General features: G+C 42.8%; 2 protein-coding genes across 9 annotated transcripts in view; both read left to right on the top strand.

Annotated features, from left to right (window-relative positions):
• Window positions 1–13,964, top strand: part of LOC129707222 (uncharacterized) — a 45,835-nt gene extending 31,871 nt beyond the window's left edge. For 5 of the 8 annotated variants that reach the window (XM_055652076.1, XM_055652074.1, XM_055652071.1 and 2 more), the window contains 2 exons: window positions 1,817–1,886; window positions 11,494–13,964. In XM_055652076.1, the coding sequence (XP_055508051.1) occupies window positions 1,884–1,886; window positions 11,494–13,845 (2,355 nt within the window). In that variant the 5' untranslated portion in view covers window positions 1,817–1,883 and the 3' untranslated portion in view covers window positions 13,846–13,964. The remainder of the gene's footprint in view (window positions 1–1,816; window positions 1,887–11,493) is intronic. The other 3 variants (XM_055652069.1, XM_055652070.1, XM_055652077.1) reach the window with 1 other exon arrangement.
• The window catches only part of eapp (e2f-associated phosphoprotein), a 261,478-nt gene that overhangs the window by 225,331 nt on the left and 15,642 nt on the right, over window positions 1–20,505 (top strand). The window lies entirely within an intron of this gene.

A 20,505-nucleotide genomic window follows, 5' to 3' on the forward strand; every position in this document is an offset into this window, starting at 1 on the left:
ACTAGTCGCGGCCTCATTATGGTTGCCCTGAATTTTTCAATATGTTGAAAAATTAGCGGTGAATAGAATGAAGCCGTCATGGAGAGTAGTGAAAATTCTCGAGCCATAGGTGGCCAGTGAATTTCATTTGTCTGAACCAAGAATAACTGACCAGTAATGTTAAATATCCACTGAGCTTCACAGCCGTGTGTCTCTGGATTCTTAAAAGTTGTCTCCAGTCCTTCTCGCCCAAGTGGGACAGGCCCATTATACCTCCACAACCTCTAAAGTAATCTCTTTCAGAACCCTGGGATGCAGTCAATCAGGTCCAGGTGACTTTTAGTTACCCAAGCATCTTCTCATTAATAATAACCACTCCACATACTTCCACACCTGACTCTCCTGAATTTCATGCACTTTGCTGATATTAAAATTACATACAATTAAGAACAAGTCCTAGAAATTGAATGGCACCTGTTTTAGTTCACTTGAAGATTATCATTCGGCAGTTCTGCTCTCCGTCAAGAAAATGTGATTTAAAAAAACAAAACAAGTGTGGACTTAAGAAATTCCAGATGTTGGAATCTTGAGCAAAGGATAGGGGGAATTCAACAGGTCAGGCGGCATTGTGGAGGGAATAGGCAGATGACGTTTCAGGTCAGGACTCTTCACCAGAGTGACTAAGCTTCCCAACCCAAAACGCCTGTCTATTCCCTCCACAGACACTGCCTCATCCGTTGAACTCCAGCATTTTGTTTTCTGTTAAAACAAATGCAACAACATTAATACAACCTGCACAGTTCCTTATTCAATTTAGGGCACATGTACAGCAACCAGAGAAGGATGTTTGCCTTAATGATACAGTACAGATCCTTTGGCAGCCTGATGGCAGCAAAAGACATTAAAACTACAATGGAGGAGACAGAAGGGGAGAGAGAGAGATCCATGCAATACAAAACAAAGAGAGTATGCTCACCCCACTAATGATATTCTAACCCCTCCACATAGGTTCAGCTTCTCAGGATATGACATTAAAAGAGGCTTGCATGGTCTTAGATGGTCAGGTTTCTTGAGTTGATGGAACTACACTCATCTAGGCATTATGTTAGTTACTCCAGCATTTTGTGTTTATCTTCAGTGTAAACCAGCATCTGCAGTTCCTTCCTACACATTTGATAGTGTTGCTGGCTTGTGTCTTTGGAGATGTTGGAAAGGCTTTAGGATGTCAGGAAATATGTCACTCACTTCAGAATACGCAGCCACTGACCTGCTCTTGTACTCATGGTATTTATTTGACTGGGCCAATTGAGGTTCCTATACCTTTTGACTTTCACTACATTGTATGCTACTTCATATTAAATGTGTTTGGGGCATCGTTTGTAAATGCAACTATCTTCTCTTTGCAGGTACGGAGAGAGAGTCCTGTTTCCCCATAAAACAAATTACAGAGCAGGGAAGCATAAATAGATGTAGTAGCTGGAGGAATGAGAGAAAAAAATGGAGGGGAAATCATTGGAGGGGAATGATGATACCAATGAACGAAGTACACAGCAACTGCTCAGATTCTGGCAGCTTGAGCATGGCAAAAATATGGAATTAGCCAAGCTGCATCCTGGCATGAGGCATAGTCAATCTGATGCATGGGTTCACCAGATAATGGGTCCATGCATTTATACTGCCCCAGCCGATTCTGGTAAAGGCTATGATCAGAAGGTCTACATTCACTCTGGAAGTGATGCACTTTGCAAAAGATAACAAATAACATGTACCCATTAAATTAGGTTCCAGCTGCCGTAAATACACAGAGGCCTCACAATATATTTCTGCTTTTATACAGTCTCAATCGGATTCAGCTAAAGGTCCAGTCTCTGCCACACAGGAACAGTTGAAGCTCCTCAAGAAAAATGGTATGGCACATGCTATCTTTGTGGAGTTTGTACATTGTGCCTGTGAACACGTGAGTTTCCCCTCAGGTGCTTCAGTTTTGTCCCACATCATAAAGATGTAGACTAAATGGCAACTTTAAATTCCCCTTGGCATTGGTAGGTGAGTGTAGAAGAACTAGGATAGAATGAATGGTTGTGAGAGAGATTCAATTACAGGAATGTAAGTGGGGCAATGGGACAGATGGGAATGCACTGAGAGTTGGATTAACTCGATATGACCTCCATCCATGTCTTAAAAATATATCAAAACTTGATGTCCCTTTGAGATGCCATTCAGGAGCAGACTACGGATCTCATTGAGCATGAGGTGCCAATCATGAGCAGATTGTTGCTATTACTGGACACAGAAGTGCAAGTCATGAGCTCATGGTTCAGGAGGAATAGAAAACTGCGTGTGACCAGTTGTTATTCTCCACAATAGCATTTGGCTTTCCTGCTTGAGCCAAGATTTATCACCCGTGTACAGGTTGATTGTTATGCAAGCAGAGATGTTGCATGTGTGAAATCATCTCTCTCTTCTGCAGAAGTAGAATTCCTCTGACTCATACGTTTCTTTGATGGGAGTAGATGAAGTTTGCAGAGAACTAACACAAAGTAAAAGAGTGTAGACAACTGGGACATCACACATGCATTTTGGAATGTTTCTGTTTGGAGATCTGCGGGTCATAGGATAAGTGTATGGTCTGGGTGTCACCAGATCATTGAACCATTTATTACCGAGTCCTTGAGAGGTCACCTGATGTGTAGGTGCAGGACATTAAAGTCCTCCTCATGAGGTCACCAATACAACTCCTATTAGACAACATACTCACCTGTGTCCAACAGCCAACCATCCCAATGGCTCCTTAAATTAGTCTTGACCCGAAAATGGAAATTGAATCAAGGACTTCTGTGTTGACTCAAATTGAAAGGGAGCAGCTCTTCACCATTCAGTTTGCAGCCACAAAAGCAACAATGTGATCCAATATTATATCAAAAAACACCTACGTACTTACCACCACCCAACATTACGGTGCTTACCCTGATAGAAATAGGTCATAATTTTCTGTTCTCATTATATGATGTTGCTCTATTCTTAAATGTGTTTCTAAAGTCTAGCAATATTTAACGCATAACATATTTCACTGTGCACAGATAAGTTACAATAGTGTGGCAGCCGCTGTCATTGTTCTATATTCTATAATGCAGCATCAAGTAACAGTTAACATCATGCATTTCAGGTTAGCATGCTCAAGGAGAATCTTGATTGCTATTGAACAAAGAGAGATGTCTTTCCAGTAATAAAGGATTGCTTCTCGGCTGTAGACTCAATTATAGTGAAATAATTTCACAAATACTACAGTTGCTATGTAATTTTAGTAATGAATGAATAAGACTTGCAAGATGTAGTTTATTCTTTTTTTCAGGCTTCTTCTCCCTTTCTTACAATGAGAAGCTGAGGAATAACAGTGTGGCTGCTTAATGAGATGAAACATCCATTTTATGCTGGCAGTTCAATCCCCTTTTATGTATAGGATGGAAACCAACTGGAATATCTGAAATAACATTCATTGCTTGAGCGGGACACATGGCATTATGGTGATCACACCTACATTAATTGTGAAAAGAATGAACATTTTTGCATCTGCCACCAAGACCATCAATTGTCCCATTATTACCCCTGAAGTGGTCAGTTTTAGCTTAAAATGTATTTTGAGTTCCATGAGAGACTTCTCAATGAATATTGATTGACGCTCAAGTGCAGTAAATGGTTGCTTGTATTTATAAGAAGTCGGCTGTCAAAGATGTCAGTTGTTCGTCAAGGAAATCAAAAATAATAATATTTTTCCTACAAAAGAAACCCTAGGGATCTCTCCAATGCAGCAGTAAACAAATGAAGAGCTATAGTAGAGTTTTGCTCTGGCATCCAGCAATGATCCAGTGCATGAAGTTGAGAGTCAGCATTAACATGACCTGCATGAATTCCAGACACAAGAGCCTGACCAAAAGTTATCATGCAGACTTTCATTTATCTCAGCGGTTAATATCTTCAAAAACCTATATGTGCTGGAATAGGCTCCTCCTTGCAAATTATGTCTTTGCCTCCAGCTCAATAATGCCAAATGCTTTCTAAATTGCCTGCTGTGCTCTTCCCTGTGTTTCACAGCCAAAGCATGCTTTGACTGCGACCTCACCATTTTCAAGTTTTTTTTAAATGTAAAATATACTTTATGTTTATGATAATATGTTTATATACACACACACACACACACACGCGCATCCACACACACACACACACATATATATATATATATCTATATTACTAAAAGTCTGTTCTTGACCGGTTTTGGCATTCTGTGCTGCGATTTCCGAGAGAATGCCGCCACCTACGGCAGTCATTTTTGGCCACCTCGCTCAGAGCCCCCCTCCGCCGTATGTGTGCCGAGGATTTTTCCCATTGATGAAAAATGACAGAGATATTAATGATTTTACAAAATTCCCCATTCTCTCTGCTGCCCCCGCTGGCGGCAGGGGGGAGGGACTATAAAACCAGGAAGTGGTGTGCCCCAATCAGTCTCTTCAAGATGGAGGAAGGCAGAGGGTCACGTTTCTCTGAGCTGTGAATAACACTGAACACATGTCTACTCAACTGTAAGTGCCCTTAGTGGTTCTACAATGCTTGCAGAATGTGTCTCTTTTGGCTCTAAAATGTTTTTATAGGATCTCCCCCCCCTCTCCTCTCCCCCCCCCCTCCAACCCCTCCTCCTCTCCTCCCTCCCCCCTCGCCCCCCTCCCCCCCTCCTCTCCACTCCCTCCTCTCCCCCCTCCTCTCCCTCCTCTCCTCCCCCCCTCTCCCCCCCCTCCTCTCCCTCTCCTCCTTCTCCCCCTCTCCTCTCCCCCCCCTCTCCTCTCCTCCCCCCCTCTCCTCCCTCCCCCCTCTCCCCTCCCCCACACCTTCGGTCCACCCTCCCCTCCCCTCCCCCCCTCCCTCCTCCTCCCCTCTCCTCTCCTCCCCCTCTCCTCTCCCCCCCTCTCTCCTCCTCTCTCCCTCCTCCTCTCCACCCCTCTCCTCTCCCCCCTCTCCTCGCCCCCCCTCCCTCTCTCTTTCCCCCTCTCCTCTACCCCCCTCCCTCTCCTCCCTCCCCCCTCCCCTCCACCATTGTATCCATTCCTCCCCTAAACCCCCTCCCCTCCACCTACCCCCTTCCCCTCCACCCTCCCTCCCCCTCCCTGCTCCCCACCCCCACCCCCTCCCCCTCTCTCCTACCCTCTCTCTCCCCCCCCCTCCCCTCTCTCCCCCTCCCTCTCTCCCTCCCCCCCCTCTCCCTCTCTCTCTCCCCCCCCCCCCCCCTCTCTCCCCCTCTCTCTCCCCCCCCCTCCCTCTCCTCCCTCCCCCCTCTCCCCCCCCCCTCTTTCCCTCTCTCCTCTCCTGTGTCCCCCTCCCCTCCCCTCCTCCTCTCCTCCGCTGCCCTCCCTCCCCGCTCCCCCCCTCTCCTCCTGTTCTTCCCCCCCCACTTCTCCCCCCCTATCCTCCCTCCTCTCTTCCTCTCCCTCTTTTCTCCTCTCTGCCCCCCCTCCTCCTCCCCCCTCTCCCCTCCCTTCCTCCTCTCCGTCTCCTCCTCCTCCTTCCCCCCTCTCCTCCTCCTCCCCCCTCTCCTCTTCCCCCCCCTCTCCCCTCCTCCTCCCCCCTCTCCCCCCCCTCTCATCTCTCCCCCTCCCCCCCTTTCCCCCCCTCCCCCCCTCTCCCCCCTCTCTCTTTCCCCCCCTCCTCTCCCCTCTCCCTCTCCTCTCTCCCCCCTCTCTCCCTCTCCCCCTCCCCTCCCCCTCCACCACATTCCTCCCCCCTAAACCCCTCCCCTGCACCCTCCCCCCCTTCCCTCCAACCTCCCTCCCCCTCTCCCTGCTCTCCCACCTCTCACCCCCTCCCTCTCACCCACACCCTCTCTCTCCCCCCCTCTCCCCTCCCCCCCTCCCCCCCTCTCTCCCCCTCTTTCCCATCTGTGCATCCCCCCTCTCCTAAAACGCTTGCAGGATGTGTCTAGTGTTCAATGTTTGCAAAAGTGTTTATTGGTTCTAAAATGTTTGCAAAAAGTGTCTCTTTTGGTTCTACAATGCTTGCAAAAAGTGTCTCTTTTGGTTCTACAATGCTTGCGGAATGTGTCTTTTTTGGTTCTAAAATGTTTATTAGGTTCTCCCCCCCCCCTTTCCTCTCCCCCCCCTCTCCTTAGTGTGAGGGAGGGGGGGGATAGTTAGTGTGTGTGACGCTGTGTGCTGCCTCCCCCCCCCCCCCCCCCCCCCCCCCCCCCCCCCCCCCACAACCGTACGCTGGGGGAACGGACCCAACGGGTCTGCTGCACGGTCTATATATATATATATATATATATATAAATATGAGAAATGCAGTTGATACACCCTGACTTTCCCTACATTAATTGTACCATCAAATCAATACAGTTCTAACCATGTCAGTGCCTTCCATGTTAAACAATATACCCGTGAAGTTTCTGAGCAACTGTTACAAAGGACTAAGCCCCTCGGTGTCCTTCCCCACAAAGTCTTTACGGTGACTGCACCAAGCTTCAGCATGTACTCCTGCATCCTTGAATGCGTAGTACATGCTGAAGTCAAGCAGCAGTCGATAGAGAGGATCTTCTTACACCTGAACGCAACAGGTTTCAGGAGACCAAAGTGTTCTTTCATCAAGTTAATCATCTTCCAACAGCTGTAGGTGCATGTCTCAGTATGAATTCCTGAGAACATGTAGATCACAGCATCCTCTGTTACAGAGCTACTTGGGATGAATCCCCACAAGGGACATTCCTAGCAAATGCACAGGACACAAAGAGATTAATCTCATCCACACGCAACCATCTTGAGGGCAGTATGTGGCATGGTGAGTATCCACCTGTGCAAGGAGCTAGGGCCCCTCTCATTATCTGCCAAGCAAGGTCTTATCAGCCAAGCAAGGTCTTGTAAATTCTAGCAAAATGGAGTCTTATCAAATTACATTAAAAGATCGGCAAACTATCCCATTGGATTAGCAGGCTTAAGGTCAAAATATTTTCTTTAGAACCATTTCTACAAAGGACAGGTAGTGTGGCAAGAACCAGCTGAATGGAACATTGCACAGTAACATTGCAAGTCCAGGCCCTTGCTTAGAAGCACTGGGACGTGTATTTAGATGCAGCCACACACAAAGGTGGCCATCATGATGAGTGTTATATTTGGTACATTTACCCCCTCCCCATTCCCTTGAGATTTTTCATCACAACCCAATGGATACGATCCATCCTAGATGTCCAGATTAAGCATTTGAAAGCATTCAAAACAATGTCTGGGCACAAACCTGAGATTCCCAACTTTAGTCAGTACTGTAGCTTTCTGTGATTTAATCTGCAGGCAATTAATAGCTAGCCTTCTAAATAAATTAAATACTCATAGATGAAGTGAATCTCTATACCTATAAAAGTTTCATCTTGTTTGGTGTGTGTGTTTGTGTTTGTTTTGTATCTTCCTCAAAACGCTATGTGCTAACGCTTAAATATTTACATATTCGAACTCACATTTTTCCTGTCCAGGCCGTACTCAGGTTCACTTGAGATTTCATCCTGTATTTCACAAGTTATCAATGATTCAAGTTTTAAAAAAAGGAAAAAAACAGTTCTCACACACAGCCACAGTGCCACAATTACATCACAATGGGGGGTTGCCAAGGGTAACCGCAGCTTCTCACAGTCAGCCTTTTTCCAAGGAGGTTCCACTGTTGATGTCACAATGCAACTCACAGTGCACCAATCCAATGGGCTCTCAAGCTGCCGAGTGCCACTATGACATCACAAATGGACATTAGCAATGGTAACCGCAGCATGAGGTTGCTGCCCCTGTATCAATACCTGAAGGGGCTGCTCCTCAAGTTCTGGTTGCATTTTAGTCCCACGATCCTGATGTTTGGACACAAGGCAGGGAGTGGGGAGGGCCAATCGGGGAGGGATGGTGGGGCGGATCTCCCTGTCGATTTGCTTCTTGGCCTTGCCGAGATGCCCATTCGCAGGTCCAGGCAGCGGGCGGTCGATGTTCACACCAGAGTCGACTGCCTGCCCCTCTTCCGGGCCTACATCAGTGCTTGCGTGTACCTGTATAAGGAACACGCGATGTCCACAGGAACGCTGGAGGCCGCTGGAAATGCAGATGGTGAGGAAGGTTATCAAATAATACAGCAACATTTAGATCAGTTGGAAATTTGAACACAGAGAGGCTTTGGAGAAAGTGCTATAGAGGTTCACTTTAGAGTTTGCCTTTAGAGTATAAGCTATAAGGAAAGGTTGGACAAACTAAGATTCTTTTCTCTGGAGCATCAAAAGCTGAAGTGTGACCTGATAGAAGTGTATACAATTAAAAGAAGATAAAACAGATGGTCTCATTTCTAAGGTATGAATGTACTAAAATGCATAGGTTTTAAGTAAAAAGGGGAAGGTTTAAAGGAGATTTGCAAGATCTTTTTTACATTTAGAGGGGTAGGTGCCTGGAACTCTGGGGAGGTGGTAGAAGCAGATTTGATAACAACATTTAAGAGGCATTTAGACAGACCGTGAACATGCAGGAAATTTAGGGAGACTGACCATGTGCCAGCAAATGGGATTAGTTACGTTGCGCTAATGCTGATGCAGCCTTGGGCTAAACAGCCAATTTTGGTCTGTTCTGTTCTATGTTATTCAATTACTGCTAACATAATTGTAAAAATCCTTTTACTTAGTTTGAATGTACCTGTTGAATTTTACTGCAAATTTCTAAACTACTTACATCTAACAGACCGACGCTGTGTGTTTTTTAATAAAGATTCCTGCTTTTACATTATTATTGGTACGACATCCAGAAATTGGAGGTAAAGGAATACAAGAATGTTCACCACACAAGACATTAGAAAAGGATAATTGGATCTACATTCTCTACTCTCTGTGACGGTGTATAAATCTAACCTCTGAAATGTACTTGTGGAAATTTAAACAGTTTCATAATTCTGTATGTCAACAAATAAGAAACAAACAACATTTGAATTAAATGTTTCATCCAGGCATGCAGCCTAGTTCCAAGTACTACGACACCGTGTACAATTCCTGAAAGTTGAACCAATACACCCAACTTTTCTCATACAAACTTTTTTGAGGTGCAGCAATTACATCATTTGATTACAGGCAGTTCTACTATAACACATATTTGCTTTGTTAATTAGATATTATGCTATTGATGAATTAGGGAACACTATTTGTATTATGACAGTCAAATTGGTTATGACACAATTTTCAATCGAGAAGTAAATAACCACGTAAAAGCTATTTTGGAAATTAACAAGCAAGAAAAAAAGCTGTCTAGGAAAAAAAACGGTCTAAGGAAGGGCTGTTCACAAGTAACCTCCCTGCAGTAATCAGGTAGCATTGTCTCTTAAGACTTCGGGTTGCAGGTTTCACCATTGGATAGCCATTGAAATTGACAGGCAATCACTTCAATTATGTGATGATACTGTATTAAGCAATATAATATATACAGCCTTTTAGCTTGCAGTAACAAAAATAAACTGCTAGCTGTTAAAAAGACCCCTGTCTGAAAAGTTACTTTGTTATTGCAATTCCAAAACTTTCTACCCCTAAACCTTTTCCCCATTCATGCAATTGTTTTTTTAATGTGATTTTCTATAAAGCAAAGTATCTTTGTTTTACTAAACTATTGCGTAATAGCAGAACTACTTGTATTGCCCATTTGTCAATTCCATTTTTCTTTAAATGTAAAGTTCCATTCATTATCTATTTAATACGAATGAATAATTAATTTATTTGTAATTGCTACCACTAAACTGGATATCATCCTCCATTTCTGAAAATGAATATGGAGAGGCGAGTACAGTTAGTGCTGTTGGTATCTGGCAGACTGATCTACCTTGCAGAGACCAGTCGACAGCTCTTGGATATTTCCTCATATTTACCCTTGGACCATAACTCCACCAATGACAACCAAGCCACTGTCTCCCAGACGGCAACAGATCTCATCAGATCAGAAGAATTCCCATTCACAACCTCTAACCTGATAATGCCTCAACCCCACAATTTCCATTATTCCTGCTGGCTCTTGCTCCACCGAACCTACTCCTCGTACCTTGACTCTATCCTGTCACCCCTAGTCCAATCCTTTCCTATTGACATTCAGAACACCTTGCGTATCCTCCACCATTTTGACAACTGCCAATTCCCTTGTCCCTACCACCTCATCTTCACTATGGATATCCAGTTGTTATACAGCTTCTACTCCTATCGAATATTTTAAAGCCCTTGTTTCCCATTGCGACAAAGATCCAACTAGATTCCTTCCACCAATATTCTCATCTGCCTGACTGAACTAGTTCTTACCTTGAACAGCTTTTTAACTTCCCTCACTTCCTATAAATTATAGATGTAACCATGTACTCTTGCATGGGCCCTCCTAGCTATGCCTGTCTTTTTGTTTGCTCTGTGGAACAGTCATTACCCCAAACAGTATGTGTTTCCACTCCAGCATATTACACCAATGACTGCATTATCACCTTTGCTACAAACTCCAAACTGTCTCTGCTTCCACTCTCCAGCTCCTTCTATATTACATCAATGACTATTTTATCACCTTTGCTACAAACTTCCACCCTGTCCTCAAATTCAATTGGACCATTTCTGACACCCATATCTGGATTTCTTGTCTCCAACTCGGGACAAATTGTCCATGATATTTACAATACACCCACTGACCCACACGTTCTCTTTCATGTTACAATCAGGTTTGTCTTAGGGCATTAAATACAAAGTCATCAGTGGAATACCAATCTTCTCACCACATTTCGAGGAATGAAACCTTGGCAGGTAAATGTATTAAGGGTCTCAACCTGAAACGTCACCCATTCCTTCTCTCCAGAGATTCTGCCTGTCCCGCTGAGTTACTCCAGCTTTTTGTGTCTACGTGTTTATAATTAAGAATGTGTGAAAGCAGCATTATCACAGCTGCTTTGCAATTGGCAATTACCAATAATCTCTTCTACTATATTTGTGTTACACAAAATCACTGGCAAAAAAATGACCCTGGCCATTGATTTTCAATTGGTCAGTTTAAATAGCAATAAAGGCATTCCAGCTAAAAGAGGAAATCATGCATCTAATGCATTTTGTTGAAAAAAGGTGGAAGAATGTGGTTAGAATGTGTCAGAGTGACATCTACAAATCGGATTAGAAGAGCTAACCTTGTATCCATTGAAATGTTAAAGGTGCTATATAAATGTTTGTGTTGTTCCAAAAAATTCTTGTTTGGTGTAGGAAGATGGTTGGAAGATTAGTACTAAGATAAATTGTCAAGATGTAAAAAATTTGATTTGATTTCCCTATTTGCTTGTGGTTTAAATTATAGCAATGAGTGTTGCTTACTTTTTATTGAACATGAAAGCAATCAGAGGGTACAGATAAACTTTTAAACTAATTTCAGCCTGATACTGTAGCTTACAACATTATTTGTGCCCTTTTGTATAATATATGTCAAAAGCATCTGCTCTCTAAATAACGGATGGTAAATTCTTCAGGAATATGAAACATCGTCATATCCTATGGGAACCTATGCTGCACCTCAATATCCTGTGAATACCTATGCTAAAATTCAGTATCCGGCGGGAACTCCTGCATCACCTCAGTATCCTACAGAGACCAATGCTAAAACTGAATATCCTGCGGGGACTTATGCCACGTCTCAGTATCCAGGAGGAACCTTTGCCACATCCTCTGGCAAAACTGAGTATCCTTTGAGTGTCATTGCCAAACCTGAATATCCTGTGGGTGTCTATGCCAAACCTGAGTATCCTGTGGGAATCTATGCCACATCTCAGTATCCTGGAGGAATCTACCCTACATCTCAGTATCCTGGAGGAATCTACCCTACAACTCAGTACCCTGGAGCCTCCTATGCCACAGCTCTTTACCCTGGAGGAACCTATGGTACATCTGAATATCCTGTGGAATATCAAGCCAAAACGCAGTATCCTATGAGGATCGCAGGTGAAACTCAGCATCCTGGAAGCTACTATGTAGCAGATCAATATCCAATGAAGACTTATGTCATGGGTCAGTATCGCATGGGCACTTACAACTCAGTTCCATATCAGACTAGAAACTACGTCTCAGGTCACTATCCTCCGATGACCAACTATGCACATGAATATGCAGTCAGGAATTACATCATGGGTCACACTCAAATGCAAACTTATGGTGCAGACCAATACCTTTTGCAAGCCTATCTTTCACCTGAAGATTCTGCGAGGACTGATCCCATGGGTCGGTATTCAACAACAAATCATGTAACAGATCAGAATATTAGAAGAACCAATAACGCAAACCAGAATTTTGAAATGACCAATACGGCATATGAGAATCTTTCAAGAGCTGAGAGTACTGACCAGGATTTTGAAAGGGCTGAAAGTGCAGACCAAGACATTGGAAGGGTTGAGAGTGTAGACCAGGATTTTGAAAGAGCTGATACTGTGGACCATGATGCTGAAAGAAATGAGACTGCTGACCAGGAAGCCATGAGATACAGTAGTGAAGACCAGGATTCTTTGAGAGCTGACAGTGTTGACCAGGATTCTGTGAGCGCAGAGCAATATTCTGTGAGGACTGACAGTGTAGAGGAAGATCCCATAAAGATTGGCAGCAGAAGTCAGGATATTTTAATGATTGACAAAGACCAGGATTCCATGAGGACAGACAGTGCAGAGCATAGTACTGCAAAAAACAACAGTCAGGATATGGACGGGATGAAAAGCATTGCTGAGAGCTCTATGAGGAACTATTTTATGCCTCAGTATCCACTGAATGCCAACGTCACAGGCCAGTATCCAGTGATGGCCAATGGTGGGGAGGAATATTTTTTTCAGGCTTACTCCAGACCTCATTTTCCTGTGAGAAGCTATATAGTGAACCCAGCTTCTACAAGGGCCTACATGGCAATTCAGAATCCTACTTGGGTTGACAGCACAGAGCAGGACTTCAATAAGATGATGAATCCAACACAAAGTCCTGCAAAGAGCTCAGATCAAAGTCATGCAAAGACAAGAAGCTCAGAACAAAGTTCTGCAAAAACACGAAGCCCAGAACACAGTCTTCCAAAAACAAGAGGCCCAGAGCACAGTCTACCAAAAACAAGCCCAGAACACAGTCTTCCAAAAACAAGCCCAGAAAACAGTCTTCCAAAAACAAGAGGCCCAGAGCACAGTCGTCCAAAAACAAGCCCAGAACACAGTCTTCCAAAAACAAGAACCCCAGAACACAGTCGTCCAAAAACAAGAAGCCCAGAACACAGTCTTCCAAAAACAAGAATCCCAGAACATAGTCTTGCAAAGCCTCGAGGCCTAGAACAGAGTGTTGTAAAGACCCGAAACCTAGAACAGAGTGTTGTAAAGAACAGAAACCCAACACAAAGTTCTGCAAAGACCAGAAGTCCAGGCCAGAATTTTGCAAAGAACAGAAGCTTAATTCAAGGGCCTGAAGAGAATAGAGAGCAACCCCCGGGCCCTATGAAGACCAAATCCCCAGGCCAAGACAACACAATCAGCAAGACAGAGGAACCTGTAGGTACCTATGTCTCAGCTCAGTATCCTGTAGCGATTCGCTATCCAGGCTTATATCCTATAAGGAGCTACTTACCATCTAATTATCCCTCAGGTCCTTATTATACACATCATGTACCTGTGAAAACCTATGTGACACCTCCATGCCCTATGAGAAACTGTGTTACACCACAATACCCTATGCAGACCTACTTCCAATACCCCTTGATGAACTACAGTTCACCACAGTATCCTTTGAGATCCTACCAAATTCCTGTGTATCCTTTGAAGACCAACATGGAACTTAAATATCCTGTGAGGTGTGTCAGCCTTTAATCATGGCATCATTGGTCATGCATCTGTGTCTGTGAACATCATCTTTAAACAAGCTCTGCTGCTTTTACTAAGCACAAAAGTAATACTGAAAATAAAATAAAGCCAGTCCTGACCACTCCATCTGTATGTTTATTTTTAATAAATGTTGTGTTTATTAAGGTACTATGGAATTAAACATTCATGCTGTTCAAGGTAAGCATCAACTACTCCAACAGCAGATAAATCACAGAAAACTGCACAACAAAGATATATTTTAGACTGTCTCAACAATATGGCTTGAGCTAACAATACATCTTTCTATTCAAACAGTGACATTATTGAATAAGGTTGACATCTTATTGGCAGATTCTTTTCCTCCATGTTTCCTAAGAACTGAATTATGACTTTCCAAGCTAACTTCACATAGAAATCATATGTGACATACATAGAACTTTGCCCCACACCTTGAAACTATGCCCTCTAGTATTTCCACCCTGGATAAAAGGTTCTTACTGTCTACCCTATCTATGCCTCTCTTAATTTTATACACGCCAATCAGGTCTCCCCTCAACCTCTGGTGTTCCATGGAAAACAACCAAAACAGTTCAACCTCTCATAGCTAATACCCTCTAATCCAGGCTTCATTCTGGTAAACGCTATCTGCACCCTGTCCAAAGTCTCTAAATCCTTCGTGCTTTAGGTCACCTTCATGGCAGTGCCATTGCATGTGGCTTTAATACCTTCATGTTCACTATCCTCTGATCATTTCCTCTCAACGCTCTCTGTCCACAATGACTTATTTCTCTCTCAAGCTGACCACAATGATGTACCCTATATCTGAACAAGAATGATAACATTGACAAAACCTGATATTCACAATTCAAACTAAGCTTAGTTTTGACTTAATTATGACAAATTCTAATGATTTGTCTATATTATTCCCCTAACCATAAAGCTAGAAAAATGTAGATAAATACTTCTACCACAATTGTTTCTTTATTGCAACGATCTGAATGAGTTCATGGGAACTGTTATTCTGATCTTTTGACAAAAAATCAGCAAAATTTGATACTGACTGGCTTTTAACGACAATCACTTGCATTTATATAGCACCATTAAATTAAAATATATTCCTATGCACACAGAAAACAATGAGCAGAGAGAGGAGAGTTTAGAGATATAACTGAGTGCTTAAACAACTGGCATGACCTTAACAGATTTGTATAGAGTTATAATCAAGATGCATGTATTAAAAACAGAAAATGCTAGAACATTCAGCAGGTCAGAAAGAATTTATGGAAATGGGAACAGAGATGATTTTTTAGGTCTGAGAACTTTCATCAGAGCCTGGTGTAGAGATGAAATGTGCAATATAACTGTTTCAATGTCACAAACACTAAAGCCACATTGGGTTGAAGGCTTCGTTTTTATACTCATTTTGCCAATCAACACCTGACTTTCCAAAAGCATTTATATATCTTATTAGAAGCTTCTCCAGTAACTTACCAACCACGAATGTTAGGCTTTCTAGTCTGCAGTTCCTGGTTTTCTTTGAAGCCCTTTTGTAAATAGAGGCATAACATTCATCACCCTCCAGTCTTCCAACAACTCACCCTCAGCTCATTAAGGAGAAGCCAGAGATTTGACATGTATATTAAGGGCAAAGTGGTAACTAGGGAGAGAATAGGGCCTCTCAGAAAAGAAAATGGTAATCTATGTGTGGACTCAGGGCTCCTGCAATTTCATCTCCAGCTTCCCACTTGAATGTTCCAGATTAGATCAGATTTATCCACCTTCATACGTTTTAGGACATCCAGTACTTCCTCGACTGTAATATGAACTGTCTTCAAGAAAGCCTTTCACTTTCCTAAGTTCTCTAGCCCTCATGTATTTCTCTAAGGTAAAAACAGGAGAAATATTTATTGTCCTTGCCCATCTCTTGCTGTTCCACACATTGATGACCACTGTGGTTTCTCAGATTCCTTATTCTTTCTCTTTTTCCCTTAATATACTTGTAAAATCTCTTTGTATTCTCCTTAATCTTATCTGCCAGAGGAATCTTGTGCCACCTTTTTACCCTCATGATTTCTGTCTTAAGTATACTCCACAATCCCCTATGCACCTCCAGGGATACAGTTTATCCCAGCTGCCTATCCTATGCCTGACCCACACTTACTGTTTCCAAAAGCCAGAGCCAGAGGCTCACATACATCCTTAATTTCTCTCATCAACCAAAATTCCTTATTCATACCTGCTTTGCCCTTCACTCTAACAGGAACATGCACATCTTAAACTCTCATTATCGTGCTTTTAAAAGTGTCAATTTATGAACGTCCCTTTGTTTGCAATCATCCTACTCCGACATGCAAATTCCTGTCTAATACCATCATAGTTGGACTTGCCTCAACTTAGAATTTTAACTTATGGAATAATGCTGTCCTTTTCCATGACTATTTTAAAGCCAATAGAACTACAGTCGCGGATCCCAAAGTGCCCACTCATTGACACTTCAGTCATTCGTCCTGCCATACTTTCCAAGTGTAGGTCAAGCATTGCCCTTCCCCTCCAAAGTTGCCTAAGGAAACTTTCCTGAACACACTTGACAAATTCCATCCCATCTAAGCCCTTGGCACTATGGCAATCCAATATGGAAATCTATATTGGTAAAGTTAAAATCCCCTATTTTGACAACCCTATTAGTCATGCAGCTGTCTGCAATCTCCTGTCATGTTTGTTCCACTAACTTTCATGGACAATTGGGGACCTATAGTACAATCCCAACAAGGTGACCATCTTTTTTTATTTTTCAGCTCCATCTGTATAGCCTCAAAGGATGATCCCTCAGCAATGTTGTGTCAGACTACTGCTGCAAAGTTCTCATTAAATCAACATAATGGCTCCCCACTTCTTTCACCCCCCACCTATGTCTCGCTTGGAGCACCTTGACCCTGGAACATTAAGCAATAATTTTGATCACAAATTGAACATACCATTAGACCGATAAATTATAATTCATGCTACATATTGACTATAATACTGTCACAATCTAATTCTACCTGGTTCCACGGTATATTCTCGTCCTTGCTGCACTCAAGTGTTTTTTCTCCCTCCACACTCAAATATGTTCTTTATCCCTATGCACATAACTCAGGGCCATGTGCAAACTGAGTCCAGGCCTTTTGTACACATCGCATGATCTTCTCTGCAGGTTCCGCATGATATTCTCCCTGTCACTAAACAGTAAATTAGTTGTTTCTCTGAGCATAGTTCTCTTTCATTCATCCTGAGCATGGCATTTATTACTGCTCCTATTCAGGGGTACTTATTAGTTCTCTCTGTATGATGAATGCACCATTTTCTCTCAATCTGTGGACAGTCATTGCAACATTCTGCAGTATTATAATTTAAGCAGTATTTATTTTATTTACACAGTACATATTTTCTCGCTCTGTACATTCTGTGTGTTGTATTCACACACTCACCACACTCATTCACTGATGATGATATTCACCCCTATCTTCAAGACATCAGCATAGCCTTTAATCAGTTAAGGAAAACAGTTTGAAGATCAGACTTCAGACCAGCCACAAAACTAATGGGTCAATAAATCGCAATGATTCCTGGCCTGTAGGTTTCTGAGATCTGCACTAACTACAGCAGTCACCCTGAGACACTGAAAACATACCACAAATGCAGGCAATGTGGGTTAAAAAGAAGAAAAGTGCAACTACTCCAATGAGATTGTACTGTTGAGCCCCAATAGCCAGCATGAGATGGAGGAACAAATATGTGGAAATATATATCAATGCAACAGGGTTGTCGTGATAGGCAACATTTACTTTACCAATATTAACTGAGACTTATTCAGTGCAAACGGCTTAAATGGGACACAATTTGTTAGATTAATCCAAAAGGGTGTCTTGAAACAATATGGCACAAAAACAGAAAAGGAAATTCTACCCAACCATAAAGTTTATAATAAAGTTGCCAGATTAGGTAGTAAATCTAAGAACTGGAAAAAGATTAAGAGTTTGGTTAACAGGAGATTGGTTGGCAAGAGATTGATTAAAAGAGTAAAAATAAAGTAAAAGATTAAACGTAAAAATATAAAATAAAAGTTAACTGTAAAAGCTTCTATAAATGTGTAAAAAGATGGATCAGTGAAGACAAATGCAAAATGCATTTAGTCAAAAAACAGGACTATTTATATTTGCAGGCATAGAAATAGCAGACCAATTAAGTGGACCTTGAAGACTGAAAAAGGTGAATTTATTATGGGGAACAATGAAATGGCACATGTTGAATAGGTACTTTGGATCCGTCTTCACTAAGGAGGACACAAACAATCTTCCTGATGTACTAGTGGCCAGAGGATCTGGGGTGATAAAGGAACTGAAGGAGATCCACATTAGGTAGGAAATAGTGTTGGGTGGACTGATGGGACTGAAGGCTGATAAATCCCCAGGGTCTCCATCCCAGGGTACTTAAGGAAGTGGCTCTGGAAATTGTGGACGCATTGGTGATAATTTTCCAATGTTCTATATATTCAGGATCAGTTCCTGTGGATTGGAGGGTAGCTAATGTTATCCGACTTTTTAAGAAAGGCGGCAGAGAAAAAACAGGACATTATAGACCAGTTGACCTGGAGTCAATTATAAAAGATGAAAAAGCGGCACATTTGGATAGCAGTAACAGAATCAGTCCGAGTCTGCATAGTTTTACAAAGGGGAAATCATGCTTGCCTAATCTTCTGGAATTTTTTGAGGATGTAACTAGGAAAATGGACAAGGGAGCCAGTGGATGTAGTGTACCTGGACTTTCAAAAAACATTTGATAAGGTCCCACATAGGGGATTAGTGGTCAAAATTAGGGCACATGGTATTGGGGGTAAAGTGCTGACATGGATAGAAAATTGGTTGGCAGACAGGAAACAAAGAGTAGGGATTAACGGGTCCCTTACAGAATGGCAGGCAGTGACTAGTGGGATACCGCAAGGCTCGGTGCTGGGACCGCTGCTATTTACAATATACATCAATGATTTAGATGAAGGGATTCAAAGTAACAGCAAATTTGCAGATGACACAAGGTTAATCCCTGGGATGGCGGGACATATGCTGATAGAATGGAGCAGCTGGGCTTGTACACTCTTGTTTAGAAGGATGAATAATAATAATAATAATAACTTTATTTGTTAAGCACCTTAAAAACAACCAAAGCTGACCAAAGTGCTGTACAGAAAAAAGAAAACAAGCAAGACATCATAAAACAGGCAGAACAACAGAACATACAACTAACACGAGGCGCATAAATTACATACAAAAATCCAAACAATAAATTAAAAAACATAAAACACAAGTACAAACAACGCAGCAAAACCAAGCAAATAAAGTTAATAAACAATTCGACACCTCACTGGTCTACAAAGGCCATGGAGAATAGATATGTCTTCAGGAGTGATTTAAAAACAGCTAGAGAAGGGGCCTGTTTAACGTGCAGAGGCAATTCATTCCACAATCTCGGAGCCGACACAGCAAAGGCACGGTCCCCTCTGAGCTTCCGCTTAGTCTTTGGCTCAATCAGGAGCAGCTGATCATCTGAAAGGTGATCTCATTGAAACATAAAAGATTGTTAAGGGTTTGGACACGTTAGAGGCAGGAAACATGTTCCCGATGTTGGGAGTGTCCAGAACCAGGGGCCACTGTTTAAGAATAAGGAGTAAGCCATTTAGAATGGAGACGAGAGGGGGAAAGGAGGGGGGAGAGGAGAGGGGGGGGAGGAGGAGGGGGGGGGAGAGGGGGGGGGGGGAGGAGGGGGGGGGGGGGGGGGAGGAGGGGGGGGGGGGGGGGGGGGGGGGGGGGGGGGGGAGAAAGAGTGCCTTTTTATTTCAACCCAAACCCCCTAACCAACCATTTGCAGGCAGTGCTTTTTTACTTTAACCGTATTTTCATTTTCAAACCACATTAAGGGTACTTACTCAGTTGTGTGAACATGTGTTCAGTGTTATTGCTCAGAGAAACGTGACCCTCTGCCTTCCTCCAGCTTGCAGACTAATTGAGGCACACCACTTCCTGGTTTTATAGTCCATCCCCCCTGCCGCCAGCGGGGGCAGCAGAGAGAATGGGGAATTTTGTAAAATCATTAATATCTCTGTCATTTTTCATCGACTGGAAAAATCCTCAGCACACATGCGGCGGAGGGGGGCTCTGAGCGATATGGCCAAAAATGACGGCCGTAGGTGACGGCGTTCTCTCGGAAATCGCAGCACAGATTGCCAAAACCAGTCAAGAACAGACTTTTAGTAATATAGATGAAATAGTTTCTGTAGTTTGGAAATGGGAATGTAGCTAGGAGAATATATACGAACCAGTTAATGTGGTGTATTTGGACATTGAAAAGATCCCTGATAAAGTTCCTCATTAGAGATTAGACTAAAAATTAAAACGCATGAGAGATAGGGTAATGTACTGAGATGATCTGAGAATTGATGAACATACAGGAAAGAGTTAAATAAATCAGACTTTGTCAGGATGGCAGGCAGCGAATAGTGGATATCGCGCGGATCCATGTTTGGGCCCTGTTATTTGCTGATTTTGAGGCGGAGATGGATGAATATGCTGACAGCACAAAATTAGATTGAGTTGTGAGCTATCAGTATGATGCAAAGTGATTTTAAAGCTATTT

The sequence above is a fragment of the Leucoraja erinacea genome, chromosome 21 (genome assembly GCF_028641065.1).
Source record: "Leucoraja erinacea ecotype New England chromosome 21, Leri_hhj_1, whole genome shotgun sequence".
NCBI classification, from domain to species: domain Eukaryota; kingdom Metazoa; phylum Chordata; class Chondrichthyes; order Rajiformes; family Rajidae; genus Leucoraja; species Leucoraja erinaceus.